We start from the raw sequence: 17,615 nt of genomic DNA on the forward strand, positions 1-17,615 counted from the left end.
CTGAAAGTCCTTCTGAGGCTTTCACATGACTCGTAAGTTTATTAAAATGGACTCTAGACTGGTGTGTGGGTTTTGAAGGAAGCTGAAATATTCCTGTGTCCATTATTTATATCTTAATACTGCTTTGTAGGAGAAGTTAGAAAAGGTTACAATAGAAAGAGCACTGGATGAGAACACAGAAAACCTAGGCTATCATCCCAGCTCTGTCACTACTTAGCTGGTGACAGTGGTCAAGTCAGTCCATGTCTGAGAGCTTTCGTGTCTATATCCACACAATGAGAAAGTCAGCTTAAATGCTCTTTAAACTCCTTTTCATCTGTGACAATTTTTAATCCATTAACATTTCTCCATGGACATCAGCAATACCTGTGAAGGGGTCATCAGTAGCTTTCTGGATGACCTTGGTCTCTACTATGCATTCTAGTACTTCTGTGTCTCCATTTCCTTTTCTTCAGCAACCCACTACTTGTCTAGAGCTCTTCCTCAAACTTTTCTAATCATCTTCGACATGACAAGAGCAGGGTTGCATGGCCGTTAAGGCCTAAGTATACCTTTAACGTTATTTATCAATTTCCAGGTGGTCTCTTCAGTTTACCTGCCTGCCCTTCTATGTCTCTAGAGAAAATATAAAATTGAGCTTGTCTGGTGGGGGTCACCAGAAGCTTCTCAATATCCTGAGGTGATTCCTAAACTGAGAATGACCTTAAACTGAACCATGTGAAATCAAAGGCCTGATGTCTTTAAGTCCGTCAAATTCAAATTCACTCTCCAGGATTTGACTGCTTGTATTTTTGCTTCAATACCTCTATCAATTAAGATAACGTACAGATTTGACTTTTGGAATTGGAGAAGTCAGCCCAACCACTGTGTATCACCTTTTTTGAAAAAATCAGATCATGTATCTGATTAAGCTGACATGTACCTTCTTTAACTTTCACCTATAGTATACTTCTTCATGGTAGACCTTTTGCTATTTGTTGGTAGAGATCATATCTACCACTATCCCTTTCCACCTTATGGCCTATGTCATTTTTAAAGTACCCTCTCTTCCCAACTTGGGGAAGGGGATGAAAATTCCCCTACACTTTTCATTGTATTTAGACTTAATTCATGAGCCATTGAGTGTCTAGGTGGTTTGATCCCTTAAATAGAAACTATAAAAAACGTGGACCCATTTATCTATCACCCTAAAAAAATTAGTTGTTTTTATTATTTTTGTTTCCGTTATTGTTTTCCTGTATGTATAAACAAGTTTCAAATATTTATTCGGCACCTACTGAGAGTTCAGACAGTGTACTAGATGCAAGGAATAAAATAAAACGCACACGGTAATGCCTTTGTTTGAACTATGATAAATTTAATCAAGGAAATGTCCAAGATGCTCAGAGAATGAGAGATCTAATTTAGATATGGGATGCATACAGGATGGCATAGAATACCTCCTTGTGAAAGGTGTGATAATGGGAGAAGGACCCCCTCAGGCAGATGCACAAACGTTAGAAACATAAATACACTTCTCCAGCCATCCTAACAAGTTTTCTGTGTTTGTTAGTATTTTTTTCCCTTCATGCTTGATTCCTTTTATAAGTGAAAAGAACAACATTGAACAGTTGTACCATAATTTTCTTATAGTCTTCTTTCTTTTTCTTGTTTTGTTTTTTCCATTGATTTCAATGTTTTCCTTGCTGATGCAGTCCTAGATGGGCGTTTTGATCATATGCTCTTTCTACTCCCAATTTTCCATAATTCTATCATGTGAAAAAATGTCCAGAGATAAGATCACTAGGGCAAAAGCTAAGGTGTTTTTTTTTATAAAAAATGGCATTAGAAACATACCTATTTTCCAAAAGTTGTTTACACCATTATCAACCATGAGTTAATATACTATTTTCATCTTTGCCTTACCAGCTCTGAGTATTAATGAGAATGTTTAAGGGTAAGGAGAGATACACACACACACACACACACACACACACACACACACACACACACGGTGCCAAAAAATGTATACACATTTTAAGAAAGGAGAAAAAACTGTATTAAAATTGAAATACTGGATGGCTGGTTAGCTCAGTTGGTTAGAGTGCAGTGTTCATAACACCAGGGTTGCTGGTTCGATCCCCACATGGGTCACTGAGATGCGCCCTCCACAACTAGATTGAAACAACTACTTCACTTGGATCTAATGGGTCCTGGAAAAACACACTGTTCCCCAATAAAACTGTTTACAAAAATTATAATACTAAATATATACCTATAACAAAAGATGAATACAAGTCATGTGTATATATATTTTTTGCACCCCCAGTGTATGTATGTGTGTGTATGTATATATGTATATGTATACACATATATACATACAAACACATATACATGTTTAAGAGCATTTCTAAAAATATAAATATTTTTGTATATCAACTGTAGTTAATTGCATCTGTTTTTATTCTGTGATGTCATTAAGTATAGGAAATACCTCTATAGCACATTTAATTCTTACATAGACCTATACATATAAATAAAGTCTCAACACATAGCATTACTTCGCTTAGCTCATTTTAGTGAATTTATGGCATTAAAACAAATGCAAATGAGACTGCCCATTCATTGCTTATTTCTTTTTTTCAGGAACACCACATATTGCAGCAAAGTTGCATTTCCTCTGGAAGTTGTTCAAAAAGATAGCTGCTTCAATTCTCCCATGAAACCACCAGTGCATAGACTATATCTTGAAATTGCTGTTCAGAAGATCACTTGTCCAAATGTAGATGGATTTTTTCCTTCCAGTGTCAAACCAACCGTCACTTGGTATATGGTAAGCAAACTAGAGGACATTTTATCCTCCTTAACATGGCAATACTTATTTGCTGAATTAATGTAGAATCTGAGATTTTTCTCATCAGATTTTTTAATGTCTTCCTTAGTGACTTTATACAAATCTTTTACTGCTTCCTCACCTTGTAACATTTTAAAGGAAATGGTGGAGAACGCTTTGCCTCAGCCTACCATTTCTTAAATTACATTCACTGGACTACTAGAACTACCTTATTTCTATTAACTTTCTATGAAATACAATTTAAGAAATGTTGGCCACTTCTACTCACTGTTCAGTGAAATCAGAAGCTGCTAATTCATCTGGTGAATTTCAACTCCTTGACTACTCAGTACTATATTTTATTACTTATATGTGTTTTCATGTTTGCCCTCAGTTGTGGTCGTAATCCATCTGTGGTATCTTCTACATCTGAGGGATTTGGGAAGTGTTCAATAAAAAAAAAAAAAAAGTGTTGGAAGGTGGCACATGTGGCAACAACAAAGTATTTTTTTTTAATCTCTTCAAATGTTCACATAAATCAAAGCCAAAAACTACACAACATGTAAAGCAAAACTCAGTTACAAGTTATCCACAAGAATCGCTTTCAATTAAACAATTAAGACAAACCAGAAACACAATCCGTATAAAACCAGTGTCAATAGGGAAGGAAGTAGAGAGAAGTAGTGTGGTATCTGGCAGACTTGAAAACAGAACCCAAAAATAGCCAACTCACTGGAAACTATGGTGGGCCAATTTGAAAATAGCAGCTGAAATTGGGAAGGGTTTTGCTCTCTAATAGAGGATGAGTCGAGGAAATTCTTTTTTTTTTAAATTAAACTTATTGGAGTGACATTGGTTAATAAAATTATATAGGTTTCAAATGTACAATTTCACAAAACATCATTCATATATTGAATTGTATGTTCACCTCCCAAAGTCAAAACTCCTTCCATCACTATGTATCTGACCCCCTATCCCCTCTTCTGCCTCTTCCTCTTCCTTTCTACCCTCTGGTAACCACTAAACCAGTGTCTGTGTCTATGAGTTTTTGTATGTTTGTTTGTCTTGTTCATTTGTTGCTTTCAATTTTATATCCCACATATGAGTGAAATAAAAATGGGCAGAGAACCTGAACAGACACTTCTCCCTAGAACACATACAAATGGCCAACAGATATATGAAAAGATACTCAATTTCACTAGCTATTAGGGAAATGCAAATCAAAACCACAATGAGATACCACTTCACACCTGATAGAATGGCTACTATCAACAAGACAAGTAATAACAAGTGATGGAGAGGTTGTGGAGAAAAAGGAACCTTTATACACTGCTGGTGGGAATGTAAATGGGTGCAGCCGCAATGGAAAATGGTATGGAATGTCCTCAAAAAAATTAAGACTAGAATTACCATACAACCCAGCAATCCCTCTTGTGGGTATCTATCCCCCAAATCTGAAAACATTTATCTGTAAAGATACATGTACCCCTATGTTCATTGGAACATTATTCAGGGTGGCCAAGACATGGGAACAACTGAAGTGTCCTTTGATAGATGACTGGATAAAGAAGATGTGGTACATACATACAATGGAATACTACTCGGCCATAAGAAAAGATAAAATACTGCCATTTGTGACAACATGGATGGATCTCAAGAAATTCTGAAGGGGTTGGAATGATTCTAGTGCCTCAGAACTCTGAAAAATAACCACCCACACTGAGGAGAAATGTCTGGGAGTGGAATCGAAAGTAAACAAGATCAAGTCAATGAAGAGGAAAAGAAGAGAAGGACCGGAGGAGCAGAACAGAGAAGGAGCGGAAGAGAGTTAGGAGATCTCAAGACTATGGTTTTGAAGAGGAATCTCAGTGAAGTTAGAAAATCTTTCCAGGTTGTAAAGCTCAGACAAAAATTTGCATATATATATATATATATATATATATATATATATATATATATATATATAATAGTTTCACATAAAAATTGAGCAGCAAGCATAATCAAGGTAAAATTCCATTCAAAATTATAAGAAAATGAATAAGAAGCAGAATAACATTCTATAGGGAAAAAAAAGATGTAAAAGGGCATATTGTCCATTTCAAAAATGAACTAAACAACATTAAGAAATGATACAAGATGAGAAAGAATATCATAAATAAAAAAGAATTAGAAAAGTCCAGAAATTATAAAACTCAGTAAAATCTTAGAAAGGGGAAAGTAAGTCATTGTAGAAATGAAGCTAAACTAAGAGGAACAGAACAGCAAATTAATACAATAAATAATACCTTAAGGTTAATAGAAAGTGGGAAGGAGAAAAAAATTAAATTAGGAATAAATGATGAATAAAAATAAGAAGGGTAGAATGGATATACCAAAATCATATAAAGTAGACTTTAAGACAATGAGTATTTTCAGAGATAAAGAGGACTTTTCAGAATAGTAAAAGTGTAAATTTATCAGGAATGAATAAAGATAATAAAAGTGAATGTGCCTAATAACAGTGTTTTAAAATGCATGAAGCAAAAATTAACAGAATTAAATGAAGAAATAGACAATTCCATAATCATAGTTGAAAATTTTAGCTTTTTTCTCTGTGTATGTTATTAGTGAAATGACTTAGGAGCTATCTTCAAGAGATTTCCTTTTGCGAAAAATGGAACAATTTGAATTTCAGTAAGGTGATTAGAGCAACGGGTCAAATCTCATTAATTAAATTTAAGTCCATATGTTCACAATGCTATTTCAAAATGTGGCTATTAATTGGCCACATTTAATTGAGGATAGAAAATGAATTTGTTATGTTGAAAATTGGTAAATAAAGGGAAAAAAACAAGTAGTATTCTGCTTTCTTACCAGAAATGTACACTGTGTTACAAAATAGTGTAAAGAAGTATGTTTTCATAAAAGCATATAATCACTTTGCAGCCTCTAATGACTTAAGAAGTCTAAGCATTAAGCATCAATGACAGCTAACATTACCAGAAGAGTAACAGCCAGACATATTCCTTCTGAAGAAAGAACACAGTATCACATATAATTGTGTCAAGTGGAATAAACCTGAGTTTGATTGACCTTCGGATCCTGCTGCTATTTTGCAGGAAATATAGAGAACAGAGGAATGTATTGATCTGCACCATGAGTTTGCAATAAGCAAAATCAAGACTGTGGAAAACTATATATATATATATATATATATATATATATATATATATATATATATATATATATATATATATATATATATCAAATGCCTTCAGTTATTCAACAGATACACTAAGAAAAATAAAGGCATGGTGTAGGAATGTATAGATTAAAAGAAACATAAAAGACATTTAAAAATGGATGTGACTATAGTGTCTAAGGATGCACATATAGGTGATAAAATTTGAATGAAAACAAGGAAGTGATTTTACTATGAAACTATAGATAGTGGCTACTTTAGGGGGTAGTAAAATAGCTGGGATTGACACAGGGCACGTGGATGGCTTTCAGAGGTGACTGGCAACGTTCTATTCCTGGACCTCAGTGGTGGTTACAAAGGCGTTTGCTTTACAATAGTTCACTAACTCAAGCATATGCTTTGTGTGTTTGTATTCTACATGTTATATTTTGTAATAAAATGATTAAGAAAAAGGGAGAGAGGGAAAGAAGGAGAGGATGGAGAGAAAAGAGAAAAAATGAGAGAGTAAAGAAAAAATGAGAGAGAGAGAGAGAGAGAGAGAGAGAGAGAGAGAGAGAGAGAGAAGGAGAGAGAGAGATTGAGATTTAAGATATATAACAATATAACAACCAACCAATTGCAAAATAGAGACCTTAGTTGGATCTTTTTTTTTTTTCAAACAAACTGTAAAACAAGTTATGAGAAAATCAGGGAAATCTGAACACAGAATATTAATGATATCAATGAATTATTATTTCATTTTAAGTTGTGATAATGGCACTATAGTTATGCATGCAGAAGGGGTCTTGTCATTTAAAGATACACAGAAATATTTACAAATGAAAGTGTATAATGTCTGTGATTTGCTTAAAAATAATCTCGGGGTGTAGTGAGTGGGTACAGATGATGTAAGACATAGCCTGAATTAGCACTTTTGAGGCTAGGTATGGGTGCAAGGTATCATTGTATATTCTATGATTGTAATTTTCCATAGTAAAAAGCATAAAAAGTGACCTAAAGAATAATATTAACAATTTTATATGAGGAAGTGTAATATATCTTCTAGTTTAAAAAAAGTGTTCATCTATTTATCATGGTATCTTATCTTTAATTTTATTCACTTTTTCTGTAATTTGAATACTCAATAGTCTGAAAAAATTAACTTTATTTTCTTACATATTCTATCACTCTCTCCTCTCTCTTTTTTTTTTGGTTTGTTTTTTATGAGTTCCCTCTCCCTGGTATGTCCCCTCCTCTTCCTTTAGAACAAATTCTACCTCATAAAATGTTCCCTGTTCTTCCCAGCTGAAAATAATTTTTCCATTTTATAATCCCATAGCTATTTATGTATGCCTGTTTCCATGTCACTTTTCACTCTCTTTATTGTTTCATTGTCACTCATTCATGTATACATTCAACATACGTTTGTTGAAAATCAACTGCATTCCATACCAGGGTTTGGGGAACTATAGTAATGAATAAAATATATGTGTATGTCCTTCCCTACATAGTTCCAAAGAATCTCAGAATTTAATTGACAAGTTTATAAAAAAAAAAAAAGAATTCCTATTCTTATCAAAAAGCAGAATTCTAACTTCCACACAAGTGTTCCAAAGAGAATTTATTGTTGGTTTTAAGAAGAGGGGGAAATTTACGTATATGCACTCTATGAGATTGACTATTTTTCGGTGGTAAAGTTATGTCATACCCATTTCTGTATCTCCAATAATTCCTAGATTTCTGGTTTTTCTGGTTGGATGATGTTGGTGCTATTAACAAAGATGTGAAACAGCACAGGAGGATCAGGTTTAGGAAGCAAGTGAAATATTTAGAAAATGTCACATTGAGTTAGAGATGTCTGCGAGACATGTAGGTGGCAGTGACCAGTAGGTAGTGACTACATGTATATGGATCTGGAGCTCAGAAGAAAAATCAAAGTTGAGACAGATGATTGGATACAGCCATGTGATAGTTGGAGCCCTTAAGAAGACAAAATAAAGTGAGAAGAGAAAAAGGCTAAGGTCAAAACCTGGAGAGAATGTTTATGGGGTGAATGACAGCAGGAAGCCTGGAAAGAAGACCAAGAAAGCAAGTCATATTGGTCAAACTGTCACCATGGCAGATATCCAACAATGTGCAGGTTACTAAAAAGAAACTGGTCACCAGCCAGCCTTTCTATTCTATGATTAAAAAAAGTCACTATTGATATGTGGTATACTGCTTTTATTTCTCCATGACACCTTTTATCCTAAGAGTTCTGCCATCTTGGGACAAAGCCAGCATTCTTGATAGCTGTCTTCTCCTTTCACTGGAAAGCACAGCTAACGTTGCTTTCCATTTTCTACCTTCTACAGTAACTCCCTGTGTCCCCCTAAGTGTCCTGGCCTTCCTAGAGTAGTTCTCTTTCAATGGTTATTAACTGAATTCCCCACCTTGACATGGCAGAAATAATCTGTTTTAGTAATACAAGTAATTCTATGAGAGTTAAAAGACAATCAGTTTCAGCAATTTGCTTCCTGTTAGCAGAAAGATGAAAAACTGATTAATTGAAATGAGAAAAAGGGAGCTAACAATTCTTGCATTTTACTAGTAAAATACGCAGTGCTAGGTACTTTATATGTTATATGTAATACTCATTGGAATTCTTCAAGGTAGACATCATCCTTTTACAGATTAGGAAGCAGAGGCTCAGAGAGGTAAACAATAAAGCAAACATTTATTAAGCACAAGAATTCTCCCAAACACTTGAATTTTTTTACTTAATTCTCTCAACAAGAAGTAGGTTATCTTGTTTTCTTTACTTTGTAGTTAAGAAAACCAAAGGATAGAGTGGCTGAGAGACTTGCCTAAGGTCATAGAGATAGGAGCCAAGATTCAATCTTATGCAATCTATATCCAGACTCCATACTTTTACATTCTCATATATTGTTTACTCAAAAGCAACCTAGTTTTTAATGGGAGAATCTGGGATTTCTACCAGTTCTACCCAGAAATCAGAGAGGGTGGTCCAATCTTTACTTCTATAGACCTTAGGGCTCTTTGAAGGGTGGGGTAGTCTTTGAACATTGATTGGGTTGTAGGCTGAACTGTGGACATAGGAAACCTATGGATAGAGGGCCCCCAGAAGCAGCTCAGAAAAACTGAGATTGCAGGGAAGAGAAAATCAATTTTTTTTATTTCAGAATTGCAGGGGAAATTGGGCAAGATTGAATTTTCCTCCCTGGCATGTCTTTTCTTCTTTCCTCCTCTCTTCTGCATGGCAGGGTTTTCCTCATTCGGAGCCCAGAATTCATAGTGCTCTAATTCAACAATCCTGTGAGTTAAATTGATGTTCAGTAAATGTTTGTTGAATGAGCCAGGTTTTGTAACTAGCCTGGAAAGCAAACCATGATTTGTAAGTGATTTACTGAATTACACATAGCCAGCTTATAAAGGAACTTCTGGAGCACGACATGTGTATAAATTGGAGATTGTCTGTTTATTCACATAGGCACTATATGAATAAATAGCAGTAAAGACACAGGTAAGTGAGGTCTTGTTGTTTTTATAATTATTATTAGATTTATTCAGAGACCTGAGTTTTAAAATATGTTAAGCCATCCTAACATGCATATTACTGGATTATGTCTCTTCCTCATTGTTGTAATTGCATAGCTGATTTTTTTTCCCCTCTAGATATACTTATCAAAACAAAGGAAAATTTCCCTTTTTTAGTGAGACTCACAGGAACTACTTTATTGGGTGTTTTAGTTATTACATTTATAGCAGCTGCTGAAATGCTGCACACTGCTGTTTAGGAGAATCGATAGCATTCCAGAGATCGGTTTGCAAAAAGCTAGTTGTCTTTGTACTTAGTGTAATCGTTAAAATTGGTATATTAACTCCACCTCTAATTTTCAGTGTGAAATTAATCAGGATTGGTCAGATACTATTTATAAATCTCTCTCAGAAAATAGGAAAATCTTTGCTTTTTCTGACAAAGTGCCATCAGGAAAGCACGTTTCTGAAAAAGTGCCAGGCTTGGCCTTCTTGTTGGCATAGCACATATTGTTAAGAAATACAAAGTCTATGTAATAGGCTTTATTTTTAAAGTGCTTGTCTCAATTTGATCTGACTCTTTAGTTTGGCTGGTTCTTCATCTCTTTTCTTTCCCTCCACTGTCCCTATATAGTGATTTTTAATCTTTGGTGTGAAGGAAGTATGTATTAATTTTCTTTGCAAACTATATACACTTCAGTCCATATATACACAGCATTTTATATATAGATTCAGGCCTTCTGAGGACCCAAGATTCATCCTCTAAACTTAAACCCAATTCAAATAACTGTGAAGCCTTGAGGCTGAATTAGGCTGAAGGAATCACCACTCTCTATTTTGATAGCACTTCATTTATATCTTATATTCGTTACTACAATGATTGCATTTCTCTCTTCTGTACTAGACAGTGACCTCTCTTTTTCTTTCCCTTGAATACCAAGCACGCAGCACAAAACTGAGCCAATATGCTTTGTATTTAGAAATTGATCAAATAATTGAATGAGTTAGGTTGGACTGGAAAATTCCATGGGAATAAGGGCCCTTTCTATTTTTACTGGCTACTCTATGCCCAGCTCTTAACACAGTGCCTGCCACATAGGAGGGGTTTTGTGAATATTTGCTGCTTAAACATTGGGAGGCTTTAGCTTTGTTCACAGAAAGAGACTCATGTATAGAACTCTAAGGAGACTTTGTGAACAAGTATGATGTACTTTATACCAACTTAATCTTTGGTGCAAAAATGAAAAATAGATATCCCTAACTGTTCTAACCTTCTATCTCAGTTAAACGGTTTGTATCCTTCCTTCCACTTTCCCCACCCATCCTACAACTCACCCATCCCACATCTTATAGTTTATATAGTTATCTTCTTATTATCATACTACGTGAGCTTTCAATTCCATTCTTTTTTAAAGATGTTATTGGGGAATCAGGGGAAGGGGAACAGACAAGTTGCTGCCCTTTTGTTCTTCAGTCTAGTTGTGGAGGACGTTGCTTCACTGGCCCATGTTGGTATTATCATTGCGCTCTTCCTGGGTGAGGCAGATCGGTCGCTGGCCTCTGGACGGCCACTCACGGTGGCTCTTGGCAGCTCACACCAGCTGCTGGACGCTCACACTGGCTGCCAGCCACACAGGGTAGCTTATGGTAGCCCACTGCAGCAGGGGCTGCAGCCTACGCCATCACTGGTGACTCACAGAGCTCCAGGTCGAGCTGTTGTTCACCATCTTAGCTGTAGAGAACAGTGTCACTGGCCCTCATGTGGGATCCAAACTGGGGGCCCTGCTGCTCAGAGTTGGCATCTTAAGCCAGTTCTTAACCAATGCACCACTCAGCTGGCCCTCAATTCCATTCTTGTGCAGTTGCTTCTCTCATTCATATTTTTTATCATGCGACACAAATGTGTTGAGCATTTACTACGTGCCATGCATTTGGTTAGTTGCTGGCTATGCAGATACTGTACTCACTTGTCCACCACTTGCCCTCATAGGAGTACATTTGCTAGCGGAAGAGCTAAACATGAAAAGAGATTATTATAATAAAGTTGGTTAAATACTAACACGGAGGTGAAAACGCTATGACATATCAGGGGAGTTTTTCACCACTCTTTCCCATACCTGGAGAGTAGCTCTCCCATGCCTCCCCTCCTAGTTAATACCTGTTAATATTCTACTTATCCTTTAAGAGCCAGCTCAAATCTTCTTTCCCCATGAACTTTTTCTAAAGACTTTATGTTTGACCTTCTTCCCCCCACCCCAAAATGCTTTTCATAGTATTTGTTGCAATCCTCCACTAGACCGTGCATGCCTATAAGTTAGGAACTGTGCCCTTTCCATTTTCTTGTGCCCTCACAGTTCTTGAATGGTGTATTGAATGGAAACATTTGCCCTTAGTCATGACATCCTCCCACTCAAAACCCACACCTCACCACATGATATATTTCCTCTCAAGGATTTCAGTCATTTTGTGTGCTGTTTTTAACCTACATATTATGGACGGTTGCCACGGCTACCATTATGTGGTTGAAAAGTTGCTCTCCTGTTGAACTTCTCTCTTTTGAATTCAGAATAAGGAACTGATGGATCAACTAAATGGATGATTTGTCTTCTATTCATACAAGTGTTTGTTTCATAGTGGAAATCCACTTACTGTTAAGCTATTTCTTGTTTGGAAACATGGTTTTCTTTGTTTGTTTTTGTTTTTTTTAATTCTGTGGGTATCTAGATTTTTGTTCCCATCTCTCTTTTTCTTCCTGTATTCCAAATAAATGATTTTGAAATCATTTGGAAATCTTGCAGGCTTTATTTTCAGGAATAGTTTATTATATTTAAAATAATCTGTGTGTCTCAGGTACATGTACCGAGGAGTCTAGAGGCGCATCAGCTCATCACACACTATAGGCCAAAGTTAGTGGTTATTCATAGCTTGACAATGCCTTGAGGTCACCTGCACCACACACATGCATACTTAAAATGTAAAATATTTTCTTTTCTTGCATGCTATAGGTCTGATAGCTTTAAAACATATTTTTTTCTTTTCTTTTTCTTTTGCTTAAAACTAGTTAATTTAACAATTTTGAATGGTCAGCCTTTTCTTAATAGCAGACTAAACCCCAAACTTGACCTTTGCTTTTGTGAAATATTTCTCAATTTGAAATATTTTTCTAAATAAAGGAGTTCCAAGACAAACCTGTCGCTGGCCTACATCTTTATCCAACCTTGTGGAAAGAAGAGAAAATCCACAGAGAAAGCAGACTCACACCACTGACACACATGCCCAATGAATAGCCTTAAGCATATCCAGACCAAATTCCAAATTCATCCTCACGGCTTTGGAATAAGATGAAGAGAAAGTAGTGGGCTACAAGAGGTTGACACACACCTATTTTGTACCATTTTCCTTTCTATTTAGATGTGTCTGATTCTATTTATGTTAATGATATGTTTATGAGAACTGACCCATTGTATTATTCTATGCTGTATTCTCAGAACCTCAAACAGTGCCTGGAATATGGTTTATTGATTAATACTCAAGGATGAGAGAATGAATGAGTGAGTGGGTGAATGAATGAATGAAAATATTTTCAGTCAGAAGCATTTTTTAAAAAATATTTGAAGCACCTGTTATGAATCTTAAGATGATGTGTTTTAAATAGTTGTGGTTTTTTTGCATAAATTATAATTAGCAAGTTAAAAAAGTTTCTTTCAATTATTTTTAATCATTGCTATTTACAAGTTCAGTACTAATAGCTAACTTCTCATCCTGAAAAGTATGCTTTTCCGGTTTACCACCAACTGCAGGTGTCAGCCTCAGATAAGTGATAAAACCACAGCACACTATTAGCACTGGAAGTGGTCCAGGTGTGACATGTGGGCAGGACCACAGTATAGGGTAAGGTGACAGTGTCAGGAGGGATCAAAAGCAAGGGCCTCAAAACAGGTAGATCTAGGTTCAGATTCCTGCTGACACTGCCTAGCTCTTTGACAACGGCAATTACTTAACCTTTCTGGGCCTTTGTATCCTTGTCTATCAAATGGGCATAACAGCATTCCAAACAGCCTCAACTAACTGCTGAGGAGAAGTGTTCATTCTTGATTAAGAAGCTATTAGAAGACCTTTATTCAGCTGTGTGGAAGGAAACCTGAGTTTTAGCTCTGCACTGTGGTATCTCAAATATTTCTTTATCTTTAAGAACAGCTACGCTAACAAATGAAAGAAGAAAATAGCTTTGAACTGTTTAAATGGAAGGTGTCACAAAAATGAAACAGAATTCTATAGATAGTCTAAACTCAATTTAAACCAAATCTGACGTAAATTCTTTGTAAGAGCATAGGCTTTTGTGGTCTTATACTTTGCGATAACCTAAGAGTATTGAAATATTTTGCTGATGTGACAAGTGCCTAAAAGCACTTTTATCAAAACAGGATAAACTGCATTTAGAAGATAACTTAACTGAACATATATCATCTTCCTTGTGATGATCATCCCCTTGAATCAAATGTTTAGTGCTGTACTTAAAAGATGCATTTCCTGTTACAAAGAATTACAAAATGTGCCACTTAGTGTAACTGTCATATTTCAAAACACATGCTCCAGGAATTGAAGAAACTTTAAGTGTGTAAGAATTAAAGTTAAATATGTGAATACAGGAAATTGACAGTACAAGCAAATAATAGACTCCCAGAATTTTAAAGATCTAGAGGACCTTAGAGATACCTAATCCTTTTGACATAAATTATTGGTTTTTAAAAGAAAAACAAACACAAAATTTTTCCAAAAGTAAATGTTCATCATACGTTTTGGTCACAGATGATTATACCAGGTTTTTTTTTCTCTAAAAGAAAATAAATACATACATACATACATACATACATACATACATACATACATACATAAAACAATATGACCAGTTAGTGGGATCAAAAGAGTCAAACAGGATTCTGATTATATTAAATGAGATATTTCAATCTCAGTTTTTTTTTTTTTAATCAGCAGAGTGATATGGAGCAGAACTAGCTCAACTCTTGGTAAGACTCATAAAATATATTTTATTTTTTAGATTCTGGAGTCTATGATATCCAGTTGCAACAAATAGGATATGTAGAAGAAAAATACAAAAATTTGGAAATAACTGATATAGTGATTCAACAGCGTGATCAAGAATGCCAGAATCAGACATCTAAATCGAGGCCCAATTGTCAAGAAGAGTGACTGGATTCCTGAATTAATATAAACAGTGAAGAAATGTAGAAAAATGAAAAAATAATTGTTTTTTGTGCTTTTTTGTTTAATAGCAGAGCAAGCAATTTTTTTTTTTAAGTTGGCTTAGTTCTTTTTCAAAACTTCAACTTTGCTTCACTATTAACATGAGATTCCCAGAATTCAAATATTGGATCCTGAGAAAGGAAGCTGGTACATTTGAATTTGTATCTCAGTTTAGAACTTTAATTTTCTTTTGCAGAAAAGACAATGAAACTTATTGCATTCACTCTTTACAGAAACAACATCAAATACTTGAGCAAAACAGTTTTGTAAAAGGTGTGGCCAGCATAGATATTTGTCTGTTCTGTGTAAAATTAGAGGTGTGCATGCGCTTGCATATTTTCTATGCATGTATCTAAATAGTAAACATCTTTTACTTCCCCTAGGGCTGTCAGAAAATACACAACTTTAATAATGTGATGCCTGAAGACATGGACTTGAATTTTTACTTAGCCATGGTTTCAAATAACGCAGAGTATACATGTGTTGTTACGTATCCAGAAAATGGGCGTACATTCCATCTCACCAGGACTCTGACGGTAAAGGTGGTAGGTAAGCATGAGTTGCATTAAGTGCACACAACAAAAATGTAATAATCTTGTATTGGCTCTGAATAGTTTATTACAAACAAGCGTGTAAGGTCTATAAGAAAAGAGGCTTCCCTTTTTGGTTCACTGAACTATCCCCAGAGCCTTCTGCAATTCCAGGGACATAGTAAACATTCAATAACCACTGGTCTACTGAATTAATATGTGACTAAATGAAGCCAAGGTCAGTTTGGGCAATAAAAGGAGTGCCAGACATATCTGTGTTTAATCTGTGTTCGAACCACTGCCGTTTATTATCAATATGATTTTCGTCAGTCTCAGTCTCCTTACCTGTACTATAGGACTTAGACTACCTAACATTCAAGATAGCTGAGAATATTAGAAATAATATACATATTCTGCTAATGCAGTTCCAGGCGAGCGGTAGAGACTCAGTGAATAGTAGTTAATATGATCAAAAAAGTGATTTACTCGAGTTAGGTAAACTGTGTATTATTTCCATGTACTGGAATCGTTGTAGTTAAGTCTGAAGGTATTTGCAGGTAGTGTTCAAACATTGCTTTGCACTAAGATAAGGGGATGAGAAAACAGGGACATGGAAAGGACAGTGTCTAGGCAGAGATGACAGACTCCTATGAAATGCAAAACCAAGAGAACCAGTGTCAGGATAGGCAGTATTTAGAGGAGAGCCCTAAATACCACTGTGCCCACTGTATTTAAAATGAGAGCGTATCAAGACTGAGATTTTGTCAAACCCCATCTTTTACTAGATGGAAACACTGAGTCCCAACAACAGAAAGTAACCAATTTAGAGACATTCCATGAGTTAGTAGAAGTGATTCTAAATCCCAGGTTTCTGACATTTTGTTCAAGGATTTTTCAACCAGTCTGACACTGGATTCAACATATGTATTTCTTTAAAAAGGGCTCTAACATAATGCAAATAAAATTCAGATCAAACACTTTTATAATCACTTTTCCTCTTTCTCTGCTTACTTTCTGAATAGTGCTGAGTTGGGGACTAATTCAGAAGAAAAATCAGACTAAATTTAGAACCTAACATGAATGGAGTTTTTAAAAGTCAAGTGAATAATCTAGACTTACATTCATTTTAGCAGTTGTTTCTAATGAGTGGGTGCTTTAATATGGTTACTTAATTTAATCTTTATAATAAAATTGTGAGATGAGTTTAATCACCTTCATTTTAGAGTTGAGGAAAATTATCTTTTCAAAGATTTAGTAAAACACCAGAGTCATATGGTTAGTATATGACCAAATTTGGATTAGAACACCCTGGTCAAATCTTTGAAGCCTCCACTCTTTTTTCCTTTTTTTTTTAATCACAGTATTGTTTGTTTGTTTGTTTTTATTAGAGTCAAGTGTACAAAAACAACAAAATGATTAGACATTTACACACCTCACAAAGCGATAACTGCAACAAGTCTATTACCCCTCTGACACCGTGCATAGCTATTCCAATACCATTGATTATATTCTCTGTGCTTTACAGCCCGTGACTATACTCTTAAAACATTACAGTGCAATGCTTCCTCAGGATATTTTTCTTTAAATTTAGGAATACAGAATGAGCAGCATTCCTATGAATAGACCTTCAACTGATAACTGGACATCAGATAGACTTATGTGCTGGCCTCACAGTTATGATTTTGAATTTTCCATTTTCTTATTCTTCAATACTTACTTATTTAACTTACTTATTAAACACTCTGGACATGTTGAGGGAAAAAATGTAGAAAAGAACAATTGTGAAAGCCATGAGGACAATTATGATGGAGTATGAGGAGTCTCTCTCATATAAGCTGGAAAGCCAAAACACTGGTTGAACATTCTATCTTGAAATATGGAGGGTAATCAGTGTGTTATGTTTGTTTCTTGTTTTAAATGACAGAAGTGTTGTAATTGACTATATATTGGACTATAGGCCCTCTCTAGAACAATTGACAAACTGTGCCAGGAAGTTGGGCAAGGCTTCACAGAAGGGGAGTTTTTTGAAATGGGTTATAAGGAATAAAGACTACGTGACTTAACATCATCTCCCTTTGTTCTTTACTCTCTCACAGGTGCTCCAAAAGATGCATTGCCACCCCAGATCCATTCACCCAATGATCTTGTGATCTATGAGAAAGAACTAGGTAATTATAGCTGTGCCTCTGAATTTCAGTTAGATTCTCTTAAATACGAGGAATAAAATGTCACATAAGGTAACACAAGAGAATAGATGGCTATTGTGAAACACACATGAATTGAAACTGATGTTGTCGGAAACCAAGGCAGC

The 17,615-nt window shown here is 35.4% G+C and overlaps 1 protein-coding gene across 6 annotated transcripts in view; it reads left to right on the top strand.

Moving 5' to 3' along the window:
* Positions 1–17,615, top strand: part of IL1RAP (interleukin 1 receptor accessory protein) — a 129,304-nt gene that overhangs the window by 87,758 nt on the left and 23,931 nt on the right. For all 6 annotated transcript variants that reach the window (XM_019623638.1, XM_019623647.1, XM_019623655.1 and 3 more), the window contains exons 4-6: positions 2,626–2,812; positions 15,158–15,323; positions 17,401–17,472. In XM_019623638.1, coding sequence (XP_019479183.1) covers positions 2,626–2,812; positions 15,158–15,323; positions 17,401–17,472 — 425 coding nt within the window. The remainder of the gene's footprint in view (positions 1–2,625; positions 2,813–15,157; positions 15,324–17,400; positions 17,473–17,615) is intronic.

The sequence above is a fragment of the Hipposideros armiger genome, unplaced genomic scaffold, assembly GCF_001890085.2.
Source record: "Hipposideros armiger isolate ML-2016 unplaced genomic scaffold, ASM189008v1 scaffold_14, whole genome shotgun sequence".
Taxonomy (NCBI): Eukaryota; Metazoa; Chordata; class Mammalia; order Chiroptera; family Hipposideridae; genus Hipposideros; species Hipposideros armiger.